Source organism: Cololabis saira, chromosome 10 (assembly GCF_033807715.1).
Source record: "Cololabis saira isolate AMF1-May2022 chromosome 10, fColSai1.1, whole genome shotgun sequence".
Taxonomy (NCBI): domain Eukaryota; kingdom Metazoa; phylum Chordata; class Actinopteri; order Beloniformes; family Belonidae; genus Cololabis; species Cololabis saira.
The window spans coordinates 14,389,330-14,414,424 of record NC_084596.1 but is presented as its reverse complement, the minus strand read 5'-3'; the positions used below and the strand labels follow the sequence as shown (position 1 = coordinate 14,414,424).

The window sequence follows — 25,095 nt, the reverse complement described above, 5'->3', positions numbered from 1 at the left end:
CATCCAGAAAGCTGCTGGAAGCAGCGCTACGTGGCACAAGCTGCCGTTCGTGCTGCTTCGCTTGAGTCAGACAGCAATGCAGGGACTGATAGCATGAAGAAATATGGTCTGGTAGAAATGGCAGGTGTCTGCATGCAGCTGATGTTGGTCACTTTTGGCACTTTTCCACTAGAACCTACTCAGCCCGACTCGGCTCGCCTCCACTCGGTTTGGCGCTTTCCCACTAGGGGTGTAACGTGCCGAGTACCGTATTGGCCTGAATATAAGACGGTGTTTTTTGCATTGAAATAAGACTGAAAAAGTGGGGGTAGTCTTACATTCGGGGTCTAGACATCATACCCATTCACAACGCTAGATGGCGCCAGATATCTTTAAAGCGAATAATGAACTTAACTCCCCAGGCTAAAGCGAACCCCTGTCACGAAGAAGAAAAATAAAAAATAGTATAAGAAAGAAAAGAAAATAAGAGAAGAGATAACAGAAAGTGGAGAAACGTAGCGACAATCTGGAGAAAAGAGAGTGGAAGCCCGGCAGGTTAACCGGCAGCTGAGGAGAAGTTATGATGCAAACTTCAAGATGATGATTTCAAATAGTCAAAATAACATGCTTTTTCTCTCTAATATATTGTTATAATGATTTGTTTCAGATGTACAGTACTGCAATTATTTTCTGTATAAAAATTGAATTTGGTGTTCAAAAAGTCTTTCTTCAAACTTGAGTCTTGAAAAAGAGGGGGTCGTCTTATAATCGGGGTCGTCTTATATTCGGGACAATAAGGTAGATACTTTTCTGTAACTACTCTGCCGAGGTTCTAAGCGTCTGAGTCGAGCTGTATCTGACGTCATCACACTACATGCCACCAGTTGGGAGTCAGACGTCTGAGTCAGGAGGCGGAAATCAGTGAAAGAGCGACTCTGACGGCGGCTTCTTGTTCATTTTATTCGACAGGCAATGGCAGCGTAAAAGTCTGTTTCGTTATCCAACTCTGAGCTGCATTTGTTCATAAACCTGGTGGCCGAGGAGAGAATTAAAGAGATCTAGACGGGCGATAAGGAGTAGAGGTGGGTGCAATTCATCGATGTGTTGATGCACCGCGATGCGTCACGATTCGATTTGGAATCGATTCATTAAAATTTTTTTTTTAAAATATATATTTTTTTAAGTTATCCTATCGAGATTCCAGACTGAATAAGCTGCTGAATCATTTCATTTTCAAGAATGCACATTTCTTATTGTTCACTTGAAATATGGCAGATATGTTTACACTAAATACATTTGATAGAAGTACATATCTTGTTTACTTGAATTAATGAACTCATTAAATCCAGGGCTTGACCGTTTTCAGTGTTTTCCGCCAATAGAGGGGGCTCTCATGCAAGTGCAGCTTTCCCTGGTCAAAGTTAAGTAAGTCAAAGAGCAAATGTTTACATAGTCATAAAATAAATTATTTTGTGTCTTTGAAAAATACATGTCAAATGTTCAAAAAACCTTGTTATTTACTTAATGAGTGTTGTTAGAGGAACTGAGTTAATTGATTGGCTATTTATTTACAAATGTAGCCACAGATGAAGACAAAATCAATCTTGTATGGAAAAAAGCATTAAAAATCACAATAATCGAAGAATCGTGGCACTAATAATCGAATCGAAAATCGTTATAATCGAAGAATCGAAGCTCCAATAATCGAAATCGAATCGTGAGGTACCCCTTTTTGCACACCCCTAATAAGGAACGACCAGATCCACCAGGAGCTCTGTCACCTCATAGCTGCTCGCGGCTCCCAACAGGCTTTTCAGCAGCGCAGAGACAAACTAAAAAAATTAAAAAGCGTCGCCGCTTGAAGCTTCTCTCACTCTCATTTTTTAACTTGATATCGAACACAAGCCACAGACCCAGCAGCAGATGTATCATCTCCTCCATGTTCTACATCTTTAGTGGTGTTGTCTTCTTCGTTTAGGTTCACACAATCAAATACGTCACAGCAGCTTCGCTCCAACCTCCTACTTCTGCTCCAGATGCTGAATTGTTATGGAAAAGAAACTTGGCCGAGTTGAGTCGAGCCGAGCTGAGATGAGTAGAGCCGAGTAGGTACTAGTGGAAAAGTGCCATTTATAAGCTGCAAAGACCTGGAAGTACAGTAGCAGTCAACAACCCTTCAAACATTTGACTGGTACTGTAGGTGATAACACAGAGACGGGTTAGGCACAAAGCTCTGTCTTAGAGAAGGATGATCAAGTTATTTAACGCTTTCTAAACAGCAGAGGTGTCAAGTAACGAAGTACAAATACTTCGTTACCTTACTTAAGTAGAAATTTTGGTTATCTATACTTTACTGGAGTAATTATTTTTCAGACGACTTTTTACTTTTACTCCTTACATTTTCACGCAATTATCTGTACTTTTTACTCCTTACATTTTAAAAACAGCCTCGTTACTCTATTTCATTTCAGCCTTTAAAAAAAAACTACCGTATTTTCTGGACTATAAGCCGCTACTTTTTTCATTGGTTTTCAACCGTGCAGCTTATACAAAGGTGCGGCTATTCTGTGGATTTTTCTTCCACCGCTCGGGGCGCTCTAACTGGAATTAGAATAAAAACTAAGACAAAATAAATGCAAAGAAGAATACGCTACTTCTTCTTTAGCAGATAGGAGGAGGTAGAAGCAGATTTCAAACAGATAAACAGATAAATAAATACTGGTTATTTTCTCTTGGTTCTGTCCCGTTTTAATCAGTAAAGTTGCTGCCGTGTTAAAAGACACTGTTAGGAAAGGATCTATTTAGGTACAAACATGTACATCATTTACAGTTCAAAATGGTTCTGTACATGTAGTAAATATCTAATCTAACAACATAAATATCTGCGGCTTGTATATCTTTTTTTTATTATTTTTTTAAAAATAGAGCGGATGCGGCTTATATACAGGTGCGGCTTATAGTCCAGAAAATATGGTATCCAATTAAATTGCTCCATCCGGATAGAGTGAATTTGGTTGTGGTTGTTTCAGATGTTCTTGTCCAGTTTTGTTCTTACATCCGTTCCCTCAGATTCCTGCAACTAAACTTGGATGTACATTCCAATAAACATTAGGATAAATGATAACATGCCTCTGAAGTTTGACTTTTTGCACCATTACAATACTTATAGGCAACTAGTCATCATATCTTCTGCTCTCTGAAACACATGTTAATGCTCAATAGTACACATATATGGTTCTTTAATATATTTGCATTATACTAAGATGCATTCATTTTCAATGGCTTTTGTCCTTAATGGCTTTTTTCCCCCTTACATTACTTTTACTTTTATACTTTAAGTAGTTGTGAAACCAGTACTTTTATACTTTTACTTGAGTAAAAAACTTGAGTTTATACTTCAACTTCTGCAGGAGTATTTTTAAACTCTAGTATCTATACTTCTACCTGAGTAATGAATGTGAATACTTTTGACACCTCTGCTAAACCGTCTTCAGCCAATTATTCCGACCAATATGAGTAAACTTGTGTCTAACCCTCTCGTTAGAGTGAAGTAGCCAATCGACTATGACGTGATGGGAGTGGCAGGTTCATCTCTGTGTAGTGGTGAAGCGGATGGGGGTGTGTTCTACAGGATGAGAGCGTGACCGGGCAGAGATGAGGTTCTGAAAGTCGGAGACTGAGACTGTGGGACACTGGCGGTCCACAGGTCGGCTCTGAACTGGTGGAACAGTTACGGGACAGAATAATGCGTTAACCGGAATAATGGACTAATAGAGGCGGGTACTGGAACACACAGGCGTACGTACGCACGCACACACACACGCACACACACCTCCTCTTCCTCTGAACTGTCATGGTCATGGTAGCCCTGGGCTATGGAGGCGGTCAGGGAGGCGGCCTTGGGCTCCAGGTAGCAAAGGCACAGGGCCAGTGGAAAGGAGAGAGTGAGGGCGTAGGGGACGGAGAAGGACGTGGAGAGCAGGAAGAAGAAGATGAAGAGGAAGCAGGGGATGAGCGACGGGGATTTGATGGGGAGGAAGTTCTGCGCGAACTTGGGGAGGAAGTGCATCTCGGACAGGTCGGGGAAGGTGATGTAGCCGTCCTCGTCCAGGACGGCCGACAGGTCGGGCAGGTGCAGGGAGAAGGAGAAGAGCGTGCCGCCGCCGACGCCGCGGTGGCGATGCCCGCCCTGCTCCAGCCGCTGCTTGCGGGCCGAGAGCAGCAGCGCCTGCTCCTCCAGCAGGGCGGCGCGGCGGTCGGCGCGGGCCTGCCGCCGCCGGCACCCCGACGTGTTCTTGGCCGGGCTGACGGACGAGGCCCGCTTGTGAGCGTTCTCCCTGCGCCGCCGCCGCACTTTGGTGGACAGGACGGGGGACGAGGGGAGGGACAGCTCGGCTGTGTACACACACTGATGGAGGGAAATGTCAACGGATACAGACAGATAACGTGTGTGTGTGAATGGAGAGAAGCGAAGGGGAAAGGAGGTGAATTCGCATCAGCACACACGTGTATAATGTGAGGGGGGTCAAAGGAAGGACAAGAAAAAAAATAAGCTAATTAGTATAGCGGCACACAGGATGAGAAGCACTCAGGCCTAGTCTACAGCAGCGAGTTAAGGTGAAAGCAACTGGAGATATTCAAAGAAAAAGTCACTTAGAATTTTATTAATAAACAAGGAGAAAATCTATTAAAATAAAATGAAAAAAAATCTAAAAGAAATGCATCGATAACCCCTTCATGTAGCCGTTAGTCAGCACGTTACCTTGGCGTCTGCTCTGAGCTCGGCGGCGTCGGCCGGTTCTGGCACCTCTGTGGCTTCCGTCTTCACGTCCTCCTGCTCCGCTTTCTCTTCCTCCACCTTTTTCTCCGTTGTTACCGTGGTGATGATGTCTCCCTTGGCAATGACTTTGGCATCAGCGGTGCTGTCCTTCATCAGAGTCTCGTGGTTCTCTGTAATTGGAGCTGAAACAACGGAGGACAAAGACACATGTAACAGACTTGGACAGGTACTAGGGCTGGGAGATATATCGAGATTTTAATATATAGATATATTTTCAAACGCAATATGGTACGAGACAATATCGTTTATATCGATTATTAAAAGAAATAAGAAAATAAAAATTATTTTGATATAGCTTATTTTGTGCCAAATTGACTTGAATGTTTTATTTGAGATTTGCAGAAATGTTTTGTTACTTGCACAACTTTCAACTCAGTGGAAAAGTCTGCCTGTTACTGTCTACATTGTATTAATTGCACAGTGTATTTTAATTTAATTGTTATGCAGGAAAGGGATATTTGTTTTATTTTATTCAAGAAGCATTTTTATTCTATATATGCAGGCAGTTTATTTTTATTTCATTTGTTTTATACATTTTGATATTGTGCAGACCTCTGTTAATAAATGTACCTGTGTGACATTTGGCACGAGGCTTTGTATTAAAACTGACTGTTTTTTTAAGGGTTTGCCTGAGAAAAAAAATGAAGCTAACAGAGATGCTAACAGAGATGCTAACAGAGATGCTAACAGAGATGCTATGCTATAATGCTTTGGGGGAAACCCCAATTATGGCACGGAAAAAATATCGATATATATCGAGTATCGACATTCAGCTAGAAAATATCGAGATATGACTTTTGGTCCATATCGCCCAGCCCTAACAGGTACCATTTTTTTTTAACCATTTTTGGTCTGGATTTCTGGTAAAAAAACATGTGCAGCTAAAACGGTTTGATTTGCTCCTGCACATGGTTGTTGTGATATCCCTTGTGACTCTGACAGCCTTCATAACATTCAAGGTTTGCCAGCTTTCAAGAGAAAAATCTATTTTTTCTTATTGAAATAAGTAAAAAGGAGAAACAAAAGACTTGTTTTCACAGTAAATCCTGTACGTAATTAGAAACGTCGACACTGAGAAACGTGCACGTCGGGTGGCGCTGGACCAGCGGCTCCTCACCTCCGTCTAAGCTGCGGGACATGTTGTAGCGTTTGCTAGAGGAGCGTTCGAAGAACGGCGCCGGTCTGATGATCTGGGAGCTGGCCCTCCGAGTCTGGGCCTGTGTCCTGCCGCTGTAGCGGAACTTGGAGCCGAGGGTCAGGAACTTCTTCTGCGGGGCCTCTGGAGACACGAGCCTGCAGCGAGCCACAAACATGTGCGTTCAATCAAACCGGTGATGAAACAGAATCAACCCGAACAGGGAAAAGTGCTGAAACTCATTTGCGTGAATCTCCGAGGAGCCTTCGGGCGGCGCTTTCTACACGAAACAACTCAGGGGAGCAGTTGTTGCTTAAAGCAGCAACTCTGTGTGAGGTTTGAACTACAAACAGCTTTAACACGGCCTCAGGATTAGTTAAAAAATCATGTACCTTGCAAGTGAACTGAAGCCATGACTAGGGATTGATTCAAATATCAAGAAATCAATTCGATTCCGATTCTTAAGATTCAGAATCGATTATCACGCTTTGATTCGATCCGATATTGATTTGGGTTACTGTTAATAAAACAGTTTTTTCAGCTGTTGCATGAATTATATGACTGTAGTCATGCAACATATTACTACTAGTATTATAATGAGATTAAACAGCAAGTATTGGCAGCTAATGATGCTGTAAGGACCAATCAGCTCCCAGAATGCTGATAGAACTGCATTCAGAAACATCGTGTGGGTCAGAATTACCAAACAGATCCAGGGAGGAAACAGAGACGGATGAATCAGTTTTATTTTTTCCCCATTTATGAGAATTTGGTTTTTACCATTTATGCAAATGTAACCCCAAGACAGTATATAAAGCAAAGAAATATAGACAATTTATGCAATTATGACTGAAAACTTTAATGTTTTCATACCTTTAAACATATTTAAAGGCAAAAACATGGCACCAGTTATTCTCGTGTCCAACTAAATATTCCTTTTTTGGGCATAAACAAAAAAGTACCAAAAGTTGTAATGTAATGATGAAAAAAAACAAAACCAAAAAATATTTATATATATTTTTTTATAAATCGATCTTTAGACATATGAATCGATTTTTAGGAATTAATATGAGAATCGATTTAAAATCGGAGAATCGACCTTTTCAACACAGGCCTAGCCATGACGTAACAATCACTCAGACAGCGGCAGCGAGGTCAAAGGTCAAAACCTACTAGTGTAGCATCGTACAATAATTCCAGTTAAAAACAAAGGTCCCCCACAGATCTTACCTGAAGAAGGTGTGGTGCTCCACGCAGACTTTCCACAGCCTTTTGGCAGCACGGTGGTTCGGAAGCTTGAAGCCAATTGTGCTTTCAAACTGCTCAAACTGTAACAAATCACAACGATACGATCAGACTGATTAATTAATTCCAACCTTTTAATGTTAACTAATTAATGTTGATGGGTGCCCTTTTTTAATACTAGTATCAATGATTAAACAAACTGATTCTGGTAACAGCAGAGAAAATTGAGATAATAGATACGTTTAGCAGCCAACTACTGGAGATGCACTGATTGCTCAGCTGGCGACTGGAATCAGTTCAAATCAAGCAGTTTCTGCTCAGTCAACATCACACTTCAGTAATGAGAAACAGAAAACCCAAAGATAGATATTTGTACAACGGTAAAAATAGGCGCACCGCCTGCAGCCGTCTTTCACCGGCATCAATGATGGAGTTAAAGCCAAAGAAAACTGAAGGATTTCTGGCCCCGGAGACTCTGTCACTTTCTGCAGGACTGGACGAGGATTTCAGAAACCTCAGGCTCCACATGAGCCCCAAGTGCACATTACTGAGCCGGCGATGCAGCAGACGCCGCAGAGGCGGAACTTTCTCCATTTTGTTGTGTCACAAACATGTGCACGTACGCATACCTTGTTCCATTTCATGTCAGGTCTGATTACTTTGTGTTCAATTACCTGGTACATCTGCTTTCATTTGCAAAATCAGAAAAAACATTTTATTTAAACTTGAAGGTGAGTTAAAAAAAACAAGTTATACAATAAATGAAATTTAAAAAAACAAACGATTTGCAGTTGTAGAGAGCAAAGACCCAGTAATCTGCATGCTTTGTAGAAAATATAAAAGCTATTTGTGGTCAATGCATTTAACAGCTGATTTTGTTGTTGTTTTTGTTGTTGTAAATGAACAAAGATAATTTGTGTTTTGTACGTTAGAGGAAAATCTGAATCCATCGAACAAAAACCAGGTCTAAATTTCCTTATTTCCTTCTTAAATCAAGGCTTAAAACCCATTTATTTAGAATGGCTTTCAATACCCAGTAGTGTGATGACACTTTTTGCTCTTTTTCTTTTATTCTATTTATTTTTGGCTCCGTCTTATGATTGTATGTTGTATTTCTGTATGTTTTATTCTGTAAAGCACTTTGGCTCACCTAGAGGTGGCTGTAAAGGGCTATATAAATAAAGTACATTTACATTTAAATTGTATAAAAAGTCCGGTTTTATAATACATTAAAGTTTGAAGTTCAGGCAAATGGAGGTACTGGTCACTGTTCTTGGAGAAACAATTTGAAGAAATCAGTTCATCGCTCCTGCTGATATCTGCATTGCTACAAGTCTTTACCTCGCCGGGCCGGATTTTGATGTAAAAGTTGTTCCTCTTGTACGAAATCTTGAGGATTTTGGGCCACGCGAATCTGTTGATCCGCAACCTGTCCCTGTAGATGAGGAGGCCGCTCGCACAAACCCCCAGCATGATTTCCACTCCCTCGGAGTCCTGCAAAGAAAACACATCGAGCCTTTAAGGGGAAGACAGAGGGTTGATGGACAAGTTTACGCCGTGTGTTTGTGTAAATGCTGAGAGAGAAGTTCACCAACCACAACACTGTTCCCTATTGTGGTCTTCAAAATATAAACTGTACGGGATATAAAGGAAGTGTTCAGGCGCCAGTGCACAGCGGGACAAAGTAGAAGTGTAAGAAAAGGTTTGTGATAATAACGCTAACAAGAGGGACGGGCAGGCAGGCGGCGAGTGGATTCAGGCAGCTCTGATCACCGCTATGTTCGCAGCGGTGATACCCAATAAAGATTAAAGAAGGAGCGCCGGCTGGCAAAAGTGAAAAAAGTGGAAAAATGGCGAATGAAGCGTAAAAATGATGCTCTTCACTGAACAAAGCATGACATGAGCAGAGCAGGTTCAACCAATGGTGACGTCTTTAAACGGGGACAGCTGCGATTCAAAGCAGGAACCAGTCTCACGCTGTGAATGGGACGGCGTTGGAAATGGTGCTGTTTAACCATGCACGGGAAGAAAAAAGCACGCACGCTTACACTCACTCGGGTACGACAAGCGCATGGAAAGCAGCCTCTTACCTCTCCCTCAGCCGGAGCCAAGCTTTCATAGAGATTCCCTACCAACTTTGCATTTAATGAGAGAGGAGAGAAGACAAAAGAAGGAGGCTCTTCTACATGTACAGATTCGTCTGGTGCATCACAACTATGACTCACAGAAGCAACGCGGAGCATGAATGCCTCTTCCGTTTGATCAAAGCCGCTTCCTCATCTCTCATCTCGTCCATTCTGATCTACATCTGTGAGGGCAATATCCGCCCCCCAACCCCCCCTCCGCCCACTGCTCACATCCAGACCCATTTTGACTTTCAAAGCACTTTTGATAACCGATTCATATCAGGGAGACGGGGGACTGTAATTTTCTCTGATGCTGACAGCTCTCCAGATGCGTTTGACGCCCGTGGAACAGCAACGGTGCCAGAAGTCAAGCCGGGCTCCAAACCTCCCCCCCCCCAGCGGGGTTACAGTGTCGGTCAGTGAGCAGCGGCGGCGTGTTACACTGAGGCGTTGCTGCAGCCATGATGTTTGTGAAGCGGCGGAGGTGCGGTGGGAAGCATCGCTAGTGACTGCATGAGTGAAATACGCTCACGACAGATTCCATTTAAAGGATGCAGTAGCCACATGCACACTTTGTAACGTGCATAATTAAGACAGTGGAGGACACCCATTGTTTCACATGCTAGGCAGCTTTTGGTACGACTGCAAATGTACGGGGACCGTGCTTTTTCTTTCTTTCTTTTTAATTGATCGTTTATGATTTGGTTTGTTCTTCTTCCATCTAATGTTATCAGAGCAGTCGAAGGTACGGTGGCCGAGACCCGCCATTGCTGAAAATAAAAGTAACGCTGCAAACAGAAACAAACGCAGCTGCAAATTAAAGAAACGCTGCAAATAAAAAGAAACGCTGCTGAAAATAAAACGACGCAAATAAAAAAGCCACAACGGAAGTGAATTACCGGGGACTATTTTTGCTGATGCACCGGTGTTTTTTACGTGAGAGGAGAAGTCCCTGACCACCACACACAGCTTCAACTTCACATTCATACAAATAACTATTGTTACCCACGCTTTAGATTATTCTTGGCATTATTATTAATGATAAAAACAACAAAACCTCTCACATAAAAACACTGGTGCATCGGCAAAAACAGCCCCGGGTAATTCACTTCCGTTGTGGCTTTTTTATTTGCGTCGTTTTTTTTTTTATTTGAAGCGGGGTTTCTTTATATTTTCAGCATTTCTTTTATTTGCAGCAGCGTTTCTATTTGTTTGCAGCGTTTATTTTATTTGCTAAGCGTTTATTTTATTTGCAGCAGCGTTTGTTTCTGTTTGCAGCGTTACTTTTATTTTCAGCAATGGCGGGTCTCGGCCACCGTACGAAGGAAACCTGTCAAAACGCACATTGAATTATTTTCATTTTAGCAGGTTTTTTTTCTTCTTAATGACCCATCAAAAAAAGAAATAGGAGTTTCATGGTCATCTGGAAATCTCTTTAAACCAATTGAGTTGAGTTTCCCATAAATACATATAATGACTTTTACATCCCAGGTGCTGCCACAGCGACGGCGTCCTCATGTAACATGATCACCCCGTCTTCACCTCTAAAGGTGTATTTTATATTTATGCTTCTTTAATGGCTGTTTCGGCTTCGGGTTTTGTTACTCGTGTTGTTAAAAACTAAAATAAAAAGGAAAGTGCAACTTCTGCAACTCTAAACATAATCATCTCGTCCTCACTAGATCTTCAAATTGTATAAACAACTTCAAATGAACAACGCATGACCCATTACGCCACGTCTTTATCCATTTAGCAACAACTAAGGCGGGAAGCAGAAGGACACAAACCTTTCAGAGGTAATTACTTGGAGTAATTGTTGTCTACGTCACATTATCAGCCTCTCACATCGCTGGAGGAACTTTGTTTACTCCTCTTAACAACCGTGTTTCAGTTCATTGAGGTCTGCAGGTATTTGTTAACACACATCTCTCCCAAGGTTAGAATGGACAGGTGATGTATTGGTTTTTTTTTTCCCCACACAAAGCACACAGGACAAAAGTGTAACTTGATAAACTGAAGCTTTATATCTGTTCCTGGGCAAGAAATGGGACATAAAAAGGATGCAACATACTATTTTCACACTTTGGGTTTCAGTATGAAGACGACCACTTCTTAATATTTTTAACTTTGCTTTTGCTCATTAACGCAGCTCTGACATCACCACAGTAGCTGTGTTTCCTTTAGCCCTAGATTTGTGCAAAACCCAAATGCTGAAAAAGAAAACCTTTAATGGAACCAGCTCTAATTTGAATACATTTCTAAATATTGCAAAAAACCTTTTCAACATCTTCCAAAGGTAGTTTTTCAGACGTGTCGTAGAAACGTAGTTGGTCGATCTAAAGTCGTCAAAATCTAGTTTCCAGCTGTTTTTGGCCTCATTGATAGGATGTAATTGTCCTGTGTCACTACTTAATCATTATATTACCAGAGCTTTGCCTCTGAATAATCATTTGAATGATCAGTCGCAGCTTTCATCATCTGACTATTTTCTCAACAGCGTAGCTACCATCGCAACAATTTGTCAGAAACTACAGATGTTTTTGTCCCTCTTCTACAACGTTGAGATTTTCTTTAGTGTTGTTCTGAAGAGAAGCCTCGCAGGACGAGATACGGAGATTGACGAGAATTACGCCGATATGAAAAACGCAGTTCAATAGAAACACCGACCCCCTGAAGCTCCACCTTTATTGCAAACTTAAGAGATTCGATTTTCTTTGGCACAAAAGTGTAATGGACACACGACTCAGTTCTGAAGGGTCCTGCATGTTTACTTTCTGCGTCTTCTTTAAAAGCAACCGTACCGGCTGAGAAGTTACACCACTTCCCTTTATTTGACCTCTTAGCCAAAACGCCGTGCATAAATAGATCATCTCTCACACATAATCTTGAACTTGTGACAGACAATAGTAACATATAAACATGGATTCTTGAGTTCGTCGTGACCCGTTACCTTGGCATGATGGAGGTCCACACCGTACATGGACAGCTTCTTGGCGTTTTCCAGAAAGTGTAACTCTGCGTCAGCCGGTGTCATCCCCCTGATTGGACGAGTCAGACGTTTACAAGTCACAAAGACACATTTTCTTTTGCCTCCCTTATAGTTTTTATATGCAGCATCTGACATGTACAGCGGCTCCTGATATCTTTGAAGAGAAACCATTTGTGATTGTTTTTCTGATCCAAAACAGTTTGTGAAATGGTTGTTTTGATGGATGCCCTCAGCAGCAGCACTGTAAGTGCTTTCATTTTTAGAGATGGCTGTTACAGACTCTGATCATGGTCATGTCTACCCAGTGGACTCGATAAGGCTGCATCAAATTACACGCAGATCGTTGTAATACAGCGGGATGCCAGCTAGAGCCGTTTATAAAAACGCTGCCTTTCCGGGCAATTAGGATTTCAGAACAATCACCCAGTTAGATTAAATCACTTCCGACTGTTGGAAGGAAAGTATCATGAAAGTGCTGCTTACTAACTCCTTAGTGGCAAATAAATAAATATAAAAATGAAACTCTCATTCGTATGTGCATCATTTCCCCCTCCATTTGTCCTTATTCCTTTTGACAGAAGTCTCTGCATGACTGGACACGTTTAAGGTCAGAGTTTGCAGGAACTAACTTGTAAGTCTTGTGGAGTTCCATGACCTTCTCCTCCAGTTCTTTGGTCTGGTTTGGTGCCAAGCGCAGCTCGCTGATGTAGTCGCTGCCCAGCTCCTCGGGGTCGTAGTCTCCCAGCTCCGACTGGACCGTGTACGAGCCCAGGACCGTGTAGGTGGCGAAGGAGCAGGGCAGGCGGCCCGAAACCACGTCGTCTCTCAGCTGTAAACACAGGTAGTACCTGCGCGCGGAGGAAAACACAACAAAGACATCTCAACTGCAAGATTCTTTTTTGTTTTCCCCCTTATAAAACTGCAGTTTCTGGCTGAGAAAAATCAGACATTGCTTTTAAATGATTTAAAGGTTTGATGCTCGCCTTGTGATATCTTCGCTCAGCTGCGAGGGGTCTGGAGGGTAAAACTTCACATTGAAAGCAAAGTTCCAGGGACCATCTGAGATGTAGACAGGACAAGGACTTATCAAAACCAGGAATGCGCCACAGAACTCACGTCCTTTGTTATTTTAAACAACGTTGCCTTCACTGGGTTACTGGACTTACTCCTGATCTGCTTCTTCAAGTCCTTGGAAGGGTCCAACCAATTCTGCAGACAATCAAAACAAAAGCGTTAATCTTGCCGTGTTCAGCAGGCATTGTCTTGAGAGAGGCATTGACAGTATTTTATTCTGTTTTAGCTTCATATCATTTGCCACTTTGCAAATAAAAAGCAAGAAAACATAAATTCCCACTTATTTTATGCAATATTTCCCCCCCCCAATCACCTTCTGATTCTCTATATCTCTGTATGTGATGCCGTAGTAGTCCTTCTCCAACAAGTTGAGGTGTTCACAGATTTTATCAAAGAGAACCTGACCCTTGGTCCGTTTCTGAGAGAGAGAGAGAAAAAGAAAACATGTATTGAATGTAGACTCGAGCATAATGCATCATTATAAAAAGGACTGCACAGGTTTAGATTCTGGTTCTTTATCGCCACAGGTTTCCTTGAACAGATTGATTTGAGTTTTTAAAACTCATTGCAGATTCTTTTTGGAGTGTTTTATTCAAGGTTTTGCTCTTTTCCTCTTTCACACACTGATTTCAGCAGCTCATCTGCCTCGTCGCCTGGTTGGTGCAGTATTGAAAACTGAGCAAGAAACAGGTTTGTTCAAGGTTTGTTTCTTTTCTTTATTTTGATTTTCTGTGCTTTACTGGAAGAAAAGTCCCCCAAAAAATAAGAGAAGCTGATAAATGTAGCAACAATAATTATATTTTGACTGCGTGGATGTCAGCAAAGAGCTTTTCAATTAGTAGAAACTAAACTATACCATAAATAAATAAACAGCTGCACAAATTACTAAAAAAAAAAAAAAAGTATCTGAATTTTGTGAATTATTGAAATGATCAACTTAAAAAAAAGATTATTTTTGGATTTTCAGATCTGAGCTATATTTTGAGTTGTTTGAGTCAGGGATTATTAAACTCTTCCGCTGCAGCCTGCTGTGCACCTTTACGATGCCATGAGGTTGCAGTCAACCCTGTTGACCTTCTTTCCACATATTTATCTTGAGATGGTCGAGTCTAAAATAACTACTGCTGTAAAACAACAGCCCGAGAGCACAATTTCAAGTACAAGCGTATTATTGATCACATTATGCCACCGCCAGAGCGTGGCCCGTCTGCAGGGACAGATTCCCTCCACGTAAATCCTTTTGGGGTAAAAACAAAGTGTAAAGTTCCTCAGCTCAAGGTGAAGTCTGGCTTCGTAAAAGCTTTCCCGCATTTGATGTGCAGATCTGAGTGCCAGGCTTCACCAGCCGACCTTCTGTCCCCGACATGATGAGGCTCAATCGGGAGCGTTTCAGGGTCACAGATGCCGGAGCCGGCTCCTCAGCTCTGAAGAGGCTAAAACCTTTGCCATCAATTATTGTAGCAGCAGGAGTTACAAGCCGCCCATCCATCTGTCACACTTGCATGTAGGCAGAGCGACGCACGTATGCTCGCCACACTCCCCTGCACCGACGTGACTGGCGGTCTCAAGTCTTTGACACACACACACACACACACACACACACAAACGTCACAGTCGTACGAGTCCATCTGCAGCTGAAGCTCGAGAGGCAATTTAGGATTTAAAAGGTCACAAGTTTTGCTTCCTGACCAGCAGGAGACGTTGCCCCACTCTGCTCGCAGTCACAGCTGACAGCCCCTTGAGCAAGGCAAAGTCCGTAATTGCTCCACAGGTGCCGTCGTCCCCGTTTTCTAATGCGTCTTTACGACCCTTAATGCATCTAGTGAGTTTACAACTTGTGACAGGTTTAAGGCAGAGTTCAAATTCCTGTGTGTGCGCAAGAGACGGCTAGGAAATAAACTGCACACAATAACCGAAATCATCTTTTGATATTTGTACGGGATTGTGATACAAACACGGCGCCGTCGGCTGCAGAGTTAATCCTAGCCTGACATCTCTGAGGGAATTAGCTCGATCATGTCAGACGACCGCCTGGCTGTGACGGTCGCTTCTCAAAACGGCATTTCAGTTTGGCTTTGCTGACACAAACTAAAAGGCTGTCATGTGCAAAAACCTTATGGATCGGGCAAAAAGCTGTCAAACGGATAGATAGGGCGACCGGGGTAAATAAACAGCTGACTGATCAGGTTTAGGTGCACTCCGTCTTCCCAGGAGGGAGAGGTTGGAGAAAGGAAAATGACAGTAACCTGATCCCAAATCAAACGAGGAGCATCAGCTCTGATCAGTTCCAGGATACTCGTCTAAATTTAGAGTAAACAACAGTATTTGTGTGAAGATTAGTGGTGATTATGTAAAGACCTGGAACCGATGCCTAACCAGCATTAACATGTAACGAATCATCGTTGCCACTGGATTTGTTTTTAAAACTTTTAATTTCCCCAAAGTCTTGGAAAAAAAGATGCTTTCAGTAAATTTAAACCAAAGATGTCTATTTTACAATAATATTAAATAAAAGAAAATAAAGTAAACTAAGTGGTAATAGAGAGTACAAAGCCAAAAGTCTCAGAAAATTAGAATATTGTGATAAAGTTCTTTATTTTCTGTAATGCAATTAAAAAAACAAAAAAGTCATACATTCTGGATTCATTAAAAAAAATCAACTGAAATATTACAAGCCTTTTTTTATTTTAATATTGCTGATTATGGCTTACAGTTTAAGATTACGGTAAGATTCCCAGAATATTCAAATTTTTTGAGATAGGATATTTGAGTTTTCTTAAGCTGTAAGCCATGATCATCAATATTAAAATAATAAAAGGCTTGCAATATTTCAGTTGATTTGTAATGAATCCAGAATGTATGACGATTTTGCATTACAGAAAATAAAAAGGACTTACAATTACAATATTCTAATTTTCTGAGACAGTCCTGTATATATATAGAGAATTCTCTGAAAATAGTGAGACAGTGAGATGTGGGACTTCATCCCCACCGAGACCCAACACCATCTGATGTCCCAGCAGCTCCGGGTCACAGAAAATGATTAGTTTGGACATTTTTCCCAAGAGAAAGAAATTGAGTTGAGCAGGAAAAACCGAAAAGGGCCCGGGGGATAAAAGTGTCAGGTCCTGACATCCTGGACCGATTTCAAATAGGACTGGGAGGAGGAAGAAGTTTCCTGGCAATTATCCGATGGTCTTCTGACCTCAGAAGTATTACTGTGTCAAACATCAAGAGATGAAGCGTCTAATGTCTGCTGTGCTTCAAGCTCAGCTGCTGGGACGTTTCACATTAAATGTCTGCTCATGACTGTGTTTCATTGGTTGATGTGACTAATTATCTCTCATCTTTTCCATCTTGCAGCGATTGCTGTACATTTTGTTTGACAATCAGAGAACAAAGACTCATAAAAAATAAGTGTCATGTTAATGGGAGTCATTTTGATTTATGAAAATGATTTCAGATAATGCCTGAATTTATTGTATCTTTATAATAAGATCTGTAAAACTATGCTGCAACCACATGGAGAAAAAAAGGAAAAAGGCTCAGAAATAACTGATGGTATGAAGGTTTAAGCCTTCAAGATGAAAAGTTTGGTTTGTTACCTCTGAGATACAAATGTGGCACCAAGAAACTGCAGATTACAGGGATGACATGAGGTCCCGCTTCAGTGCTTTCAAGAGGCTTTTTCTTAATTATTATCTTCATTAAGTATTTCATGATATTAAAAAGGGGACAGATGGAAAAATTCCCTTTTTTTTTCTCTCCAAGAGTTGAACATGAAAGTTTGGTTGGTGCGGCCTCTACCAGACCATAAAAACATCTTATTAAATCACTCAGCCTGTCAGGATAGATGGGAGGAAACAAGCTGTGGCCTGGCTGCTCAGCACCCAATGAAGATCCACAAATGTTACAATAAAATGTGGTATTACTTAAACAAATGACCAAAGACCCTGTGGATTAGAAAAAGCAAAGAACTGCTTACCCTAAGATACTAAAAGAAATTGTTGTGTTCATATCCATCAGCAGGATTGTGAACATCATCTCCAGTTAAACCCGTCCTCTAGGGCTGTGCGATTAATCGATTTTAAATCTAAATCGGATTTATTAATCAAGACGATGTTAAAAAAAGGAAAATCGGAAAATCGATTTTCCTTTTTTGTAGCTGGCTGCATTACAGACAGAGCTTGTCTAGTCATCTTTGTTTGGTCAAGAAAATTGTAAATGTTGTCACATTACTAAACTCAAGGAGGATTTACAGTATCTTTCAATTGCACTTCATTCCCAATAGGGAAATTTGTTAGCTATTTTTCTTTAAAAATAAAGATAAAATATTTGAAACAATTTATTCCATTGTCTTTTGTATTTTTACCAAAAAGAAAATCGGGTTTTCAGAGAAAAAAAAAAAAAAAAAATCGGGATTTTATTTTTGTCCAAAATCACCCAGCCCTACCTTCCTCTAATAAAAACATTCATCTGACCAACACATACAGACATAGGGATACAAGTCTGGGTAAAATGTGTCAATTGTAATATTGAAAGAAGGCAGATGAAACAGTAAATGGTAATTTTCAAATTATATTTGGCAACAACTGAAATTCCTCCATTAATTTTCTGTTCATTGCCAGTTTTTTACTACAAGGAATACAATTATCTGGAAATAACAGTTAAATGCACACAAATGGAGACTGTCACCGGTACTCTGGGAGCTTCAGGTGCAGCTAGAGGTTATTTTATATATTTTATATTTATTTTATTCATGTGTCTGGATGAATGACACCATCCTTTCAGTTACACAGCGTTTTCCTCATTTCTCACTCATCCGGTCCTCCCCTGTAACGTCTCCCATAATGCACGTTAATCCAAGACCGGCTCTAGGTTCTGTTCATGATGGTGTCGGTGTGGAACAGTGAGGTGGTGGTTTGAGGTTTAAGGCACCAAGCAAAGCTTGATTTAGCACTCAAGAGATTAGTAAACAGATGGGACGTTGTGGGTGAATGCAACTCCATCAGCCGATATTCCATCCAGACATTCAGGAATAGTTGCATAAGATGAACAAATGAATAGAAATAACTAGGGATAGTTGTAAAAACGGTTAGTGTGTAGCATATTTACACCTCCCATTTGTTGAATAATTCATTTTTCAGAGGAAAAATCAAAGGATATTTACAAATATTGAAACAATATTCACTTAGATAATTAAATCCAACTCAAATTATTTTATAAGAAAGTAGGTTTTTGGGTTTTCAACAAAGCAAATGTGATGTTATTGTTCTGTTAGAAAACTGCTGGGTGAGAGGAAGTTGGCGTCTGGTGCTCTCCCACGTGTTTGATGGTTTAAAAAGGAGGACACACTTGTTTATTTATCATAGCAAAGCCTATAAAACATTGATTCAGAAATGTCTTCAAGCTCTGATCCACTTCTCCTAATTCCAGGTTCCTGATCACCGTCAACAAAAACAACCTTCCACTGCCACAGTGGGACATCTGACACTGATTGCTCCCAACAAATGCTCCCATTTCACGGTCAGAACCCATCACTTCACCGCTGCCTCCAGAGCAGTCGGCTAATCCCTCGGTCCAAACCCCTGGTGGGGAGGAATCTGCTTAAAGGAGCTTTAAAGAAAACGGGTCGGCTGCAGCCCGAGTCTCTCCGCTTTGAGGCAAAACTCAAAAGGGAGGAAAACGTGGATGCGTTAAGGAACATTCCTGAGTTAAAACAACCACTGGCCTCTTATTGAAATGAGAAGAAGCCTAATTCGGTAAGAACAGAATATACGTTTGTTGAAAAATGGCAATTCATGTTAGCCCCTTGGCTTCTGCTTCCACAGAACTGGATCAGTACTTGGATATTTCGGAGAAAATAGGATGCAGGAAATAGGATTCACTGTCCAGCCTAGAAAGGTAAAAAAAAAAAAAAAAACAACAAAAACAGTTATGGCTTCTAGGCCTGTGTTGAAAAAATTAGATTTCCCAATTCTAAATCGATTCTCATATTAATTCCTAAAAATCGATTCATGTCTAAAGATCGATTTAAAAAAAAAAAAAAATTATTTTCTTTTATTTATTTATGTATTTTTTTTTCATCATTACATTACAACTCTTGGTTATTTTTTTGTTTATCCCGAAAAAAGGAATGTTTTGTTGGACACAAGAATAACTGGTGCCATGTTTTTGCCTTTAAATATGTTTAAAGGTATGAAAACATTAAAGTGTTAGGTTATAATTGCATAAATTGTCTATATTTCATTACTTTATTTACTGTCTTGGGGTTACATTTGCAAAAAATGCTAAAAACCAAATTCTCAAAAATTAAAAACCAAAATAGACCGAAAAAGGAACAAATAAAAATGGAATGTGGGAAAAAATAAAACTGATTTCATCCGTCTCTGTTTCGTCCCTGGATCTGTTTGGTAATTCTGACCCACATGATGTTTCTGAAAGCAGTTCTATCAGCATTCTGGGAGCTGATTGGTCCTTACAGCATCATTAGCTGCAATACTTGCTGTTTAATCTCAATATAATATTAGTAGTAATATTTTGCATAACTACAGTCATATAATTCATGCAACAGCTCAAAAAACTGTTTTAATAACACTAACCCAAATCAATATCGGAATCGAAACGAATCAAATCTTGATAATCGATTCTGAATCTTAAGAATCGGAATCGATTCTTTACATTTGAATCGATCCCCAGCCCTAATGGCTTCATATTGGTCACATCTCCGTCACATAGTGACCATGTTGATGAAAACATAAGTAAACTACAGCACACGGCATCGACTCACCTCCACCTCGACCATGTAGTCGGAGCCGTCCATCAGAGCGATCTTACACTGCATCATCTTCACCTTCTTGATTCCTTTTAAAGGAGACCTGGACAGACGACTGGTGGACGACCTGTGGGACACCTGATCCTCTCCCTGCTGCTCCTGACAGAAAAACAACAAACGGGTCACTCAGCAGCAATCACAATCATTCATTTACTTGCCTAATAGCTCCTGTTTGCCAAATCGGTGATGTAATATGGCAATTAAGCAATGTATTCCTTCAGAATAGGAATACATTGCATAGCAGACTCGTTCTTCTTACCCGCTCCTCGCTCCCCCTGTGTACCTCAGAGTAGCCGTCCTTGAGAAAAAACCACTAGTTCTGTCACATTCCTAAACCTAAAAATAGGAACCGGGAGCCTGACTTAATGTAATCGAGTCCCACTGAGAGGAGCTCAAAGTGTACCACCATTTTGTCTTAAATACAGAAAATCCAATTTTCCACTTGGCCGAAAACAAAGCCGTTCCTGACTGACTTCACCCTGAAAAAGACGCCTGCAGCGTCGAGGCATTTTTCCTTTTTATTCACAAAGTGGAGCTAATGTTGTGCCTGCTGCCATTTCTTATCTCGCTGCTCAGGTTGTATCGATCGCACCGCTGCGACTGCGACCCCGACCACGGAGGCCGGAGACAGTTGCTCCGAGAGTCCGCAGGCGTGATGAAGCTAACGTCGCCAAGCAATACCAAAGGATGCTTTTCACACATTTCATTGATGATTCCTGACTGATGAGACCCGACACTCAGGATGTAACCAACTCGGGAAACAATCGACTGATTCCACTTCACTTGTGCGTGCATACGCGCGCTCTTCTGGAAAAGCGTGCATCACAGGAAAGACTGATGGCGTTGTGTCATTGCTGCGACCGACCCGGGTCTTGTTTTTTACCAAATTAATCAGCTCCGACGGCGGCAGAGCCTCATCCATCAGAGAAGTTAAAGGGGCAACGACGGGTTTGGAAGGATGCTGGGATGGATGAGATTAAAGAGAGCAACTAAGTTATGAAGAGAATGATGTAAAGAGAGTCGTCTTTGGTCTTTTAGGGCAGTTTATGTACCAATGACTGCATTTACATGCATCAATAACCCTTTTAAAACCCAAATATTGGCAATAACCTGAATTTGCACGGCCATGTAAACACCAATAACCCCTTTGAATAACCCAAATTTGCTCATATTCCGGTTTTTAAAAACCCGAAGATGACCCCTGGGTCACTCCTTTTAAAACCCGAATATTCTCTCATGTAAACGCCAAACGGAATATCACGATCAAACTGAACATGAATTTATTTTCTGCGCATGCTCTGTTCACAAGGAATCCTGGTCTTTTGAGTCCAGGAAGTTCTTCTAAACATGGAGAAACGCGAGACCATGCCACACTTTTGGAGTGAGGAGGAGACTAATCACTTCATAAATGTAATGAAGGATATGAACATTTTGGCATTTGTAGACGGTAGAAAGTACGGGGATAGTGAGATTTACAAGAAGGTGAGCGAAAAGTTGCGCGAAGCAGCATTTGTTTTGAATTTGGGCACAGGAAGAGGAAGCGAAAATGACGCTAATTGCAACATCACGTTCTCCGTGCGTTTTGATGGAGATATCCCGAATGATTAATCACCATGTAAACAGGGATAACCCTGTTTGCTCACACATGTAAACGGAATATTCCAAATGTTTCAGTAACCAGAATATTAGCAATAACCCGAATTTTGACTGCATGTAAACGTAGTGAATGTTGACCACTTGGTAAAGCTTAGGTTGCACGACTGAGTACCTGATATTTTCCTATCAGGTACAACTTCATCCATGTAAGAGATTTAAACCTTTTGCTGCGTTGTACATCATTATGATGTGAAGCACGGAGTCTAATTTAAGTGCAAACATATGGACTACTATAATTTTGGAAAATAAAAAAGCACAGACTTGCATCAGGTCATAATTTAAAGCTCTGTTGTGCCTAAACGCAGCCTAAAGCATGTTGTTGTGTCGGTACTTCTGCCCGCAGGAGGCGTGTTTCTGTTCACGCTCAGCGCGCACCTCAGAAATGTGTGAGACCAGCCATGAAATGTGTCACCCGGTGTCTCAACAAGCATCTTTACAATTTGTGCGAGAGCACGAGGATTTCCAAATGTTGGAAACTTGGAAACCAATAATGTGATCACATTTGTAAGTCGTGGGGCTGTGCGTTTTCATCGGCAGTGATTCACTCAGGGGTGAAAGGGCACGGTGGCGTGCTGACACTGCAGTTGGGGAGTAATGCGTAATAATTACTGCAACTAAAAGCAGAAATGAAATCTGCGGCTGGTCAAAGATTTGTCGCACTAGCCATGACGTCACGCATGACGGCGACGTGAACTCAGACAGGAGCAATTTCATGAAACCGTCTAATGTCTTGTTCGAGTTTACCTTCTAGAGATGAAAACACAAAGATTTAATCATAATAGTTTTTGGTGTCCTTTGTTTTGGCCCGTCATGACATTTACGGAAATAATCATGTAAATCCAACACTGGGATGGGATAAAAAAAAAATGATGCGAGCGCCTTTGAATTAGGGCTGGGCGATATATCGAGATTTTAATATATATCGATATATTTTCAAACACGATATGGTACGAGACAATATCGTTTATTAAAAAAAATAAATAAATAAATTTAAAAAAAATATATATGATTTTGATATAGCTTATTTTGTGACAAATTGACTCGAAGGTTTTATTTGAGATTTGCACAAATGTTTTGTTATTTGCACAACTGTCAACCTCAGTGGAAAAGTCTGCCTGTTACTGTCTACATTGTATTAATTGCACAGTGTATTTTAATTTAATTGTTATGCAGGAAAGGGATATTTGTTTTATTTTATTCAAGAAGCGTTTTTATTCTATATATGCAGGCAGTTTATTTTTATTTCATTTGTTTTATATATTTTGATATTGTGCAGACCTCTGTTAATAAAGGTACTTTTGTGACATTTGACACGAGGCTTTGTATTAAAACTGACTGTTTTTTTAAGGGTTTGCCTCAGAAAAAAATGAAGCTAACAGAGATGCTATGCTATAATGCTTTGGGGGAAACCCCAATTAAGGCACAGAAAAAATATCGATATATATCGAGTATCGCCATTCAGTTAGAAAATATTGAGATATGACTTTTGGTCCATATCGCCCAGCCCTAATGGGAGCGCGTATGAATCTGGTTCCTTTACTAAAAGACATGAGGCAAAAAAACGCACCACTTAATGTTAATGTATTTAATTCATTTAATCGCCCCTGAAGCTGCCCGGGAACTAATGATCTGCCACCTCGTCCTGATTCTGCTGCCCTCTCATTATGGACGTATGTACACTCATGCTCCATTTCCTCTCCTCTCCATCACACCACCCCGGTCTCATGGTTTGTTAGCATCATGGTAACATCCCGCTGGATCAGTGGAGCTGCGAGAGGTGGAACGGGCTCAAAACTGTCGAATGATAGGAGGCAAATGAGTAAAGGGCAAAACCTCTACTCTCCAGCCATCAACAACAAAAAAACATCCTACAATGAAACTGGAGCGCCTTCAAACGTGGTTATTAAATTCAACACAACAGGAAGAAGCTGCTGTCTGATTAACAGAATGGTGTGATAGTAATTTGTTCAGGATAAAACGGCGCCTAGTGGCACGTCCGTACAAATCTGACTCCAGAGGCTCAAAAACGCTGGAGACAGAATGTGTGAGCAGACAAAGCTGGTGAAGATGGTTTCCTTTTGGGAACAGAATGAAGGGAACGAGAGGGAATCCTCCAGAGACGGCCCCCGTGTTGGAAACTGAACCTGCAGATCGATTAGCTGCTGAGCCCAGATAACCGTTCAGGTCAGAATCCACCGAGAGGCACTTAGCGTTCAGATATAAATCAGAAGCTGCCTCGGCTTCCTTTAAAGATAAACTAGACAGGCTGCAGGTCTCACTACCGGTCAAGACAGATTTCACTGCTCATTAGGGGTGTAACGATACACTAATCTCACGATACGGTACGATACACGATATTGAGGTCACGATAACGATACGATATTATAGTAGTATTTTTTTAACAACCTTGAATGAGGAATATATGACTGGAAAAATGGTCTTTTATTTGAAAGACACAAAATACAAAACAATGCTGTGTGTTTGCCCTATTGTTACAGTTTGTAATGCTTTATAACTGTTTAAGTTTTAAAGAGAAAGCCAGGCCAACCTTTTTCCACAAACTGAACTAAACGTAAATGTCAGGTTTGCATTATGCATCTTCAGTTTCATACAAGAAAAAATATTTTGCCACAAACTGAATAGTTTCTCTCATGTATGATTTGACTTTTTTCTTTTCCAGAAATTTAACAATTTAACTAAAATTAAATAAATAAATACATACAATTTTACATCATAAAAAAGATTGATTCATGCTCACCTTATAAGTGTAAGAGGAGATTTATTTTTGTTAAGAAGGTTATTTTGGTAATTCAGGGTTCATTATTTTATAAATATATTCTTTATATTCTGTAAATTAGAGACTATAATGACACTAGTCAGTTTATCTGTAGTGATTAGTCTGTTTTAGATTGGACGGAGTGATACAGCACTAGGTGCTGTGTTGATGTTCTAAAATCCTACACTGTTGAGGGACATTAAAGTACACTGGAACTCAGAAGAAGTTGTCCCCGTGTTTATCCTACTAACGACCCGTAAAAGGTTTAATTTAATAAGGGAAGGCTTAACTCTACACCAGCCTTACATAAGTAAAGGTTCAGAGCTCAAAACGGGACCGCAAAACGGGACTAGTTTCTTCTGAGCGGAGGAAGATTTTGGTCCACGGGTCGAGGCGCGGTCGGATGCGCGTTACTAGGCAACACAATAGATTAATATTAA

General features: G+C 40.8%; 1 protein-coding gene across 11 annotated transcripts in view; it reads right to left on the bottom strand.

Moving 5' to 3' along the window:
- LOC133452449 (protein 4.1-like) overlaps positions 1-25,095 on the bottom strand; it is a 77,690-nt gene that overhangs the window by 21,398 nt on the left and 31,197 nt on the right. For 7 of the 11 annotated variants that reach the window (XM_061731768.1, XM_061731763.1, XM_061731762.1 and 4 more), the window contains exons 3-13: positions 20,179-20,322; positions 13,702-13,806; positions 13,481-13,523; positions 13,298-13,373; positions 12,944-13,162; positions 12,276-12,363; positions 8,541-8,693; positions 7,185-7,282; positions 5,937-6,112; positions 4,742-4,941; positions 3,812-4,387 (exon numbers count right to left, since the gene is read on the bottom strand). In XM_061731768.1, the coding sequence (XP_061587752.1) occupies positions 3,812-4,387; positions 4,742-4,941; positions 5,937-6,112; positions 7,185-7,282; positions 8,541-8,693; positions 12,276-12,363; positions 12,944-13,162; positions 13,298-13,373; positions 13,481-13,523; positions 13,702-13,806; positions 20,179-20,235 (1,791 nt within the window). In that variant the 5' untranslated portion in view covers positions 20,236-20,322. The remainder of the gene's footprint in view (positions 1-3,811; positions 4,388-4,741; positions 4,942-5,936; positions 6,113-7,184; positions 7,283-8,540; positions 8,694-12,275; positions 12,364-12,943; positions 13,163-13,297; positions 13,374-13,480; positions 13,524-13,701; positions 13,807-20,178; positions 20,323-25,095) is intronic. The other 4 variants (XM_061731769.1, XM_061731770.1, XM_061731773.1 and 1 more) reach the window with 2 other exon arrangements.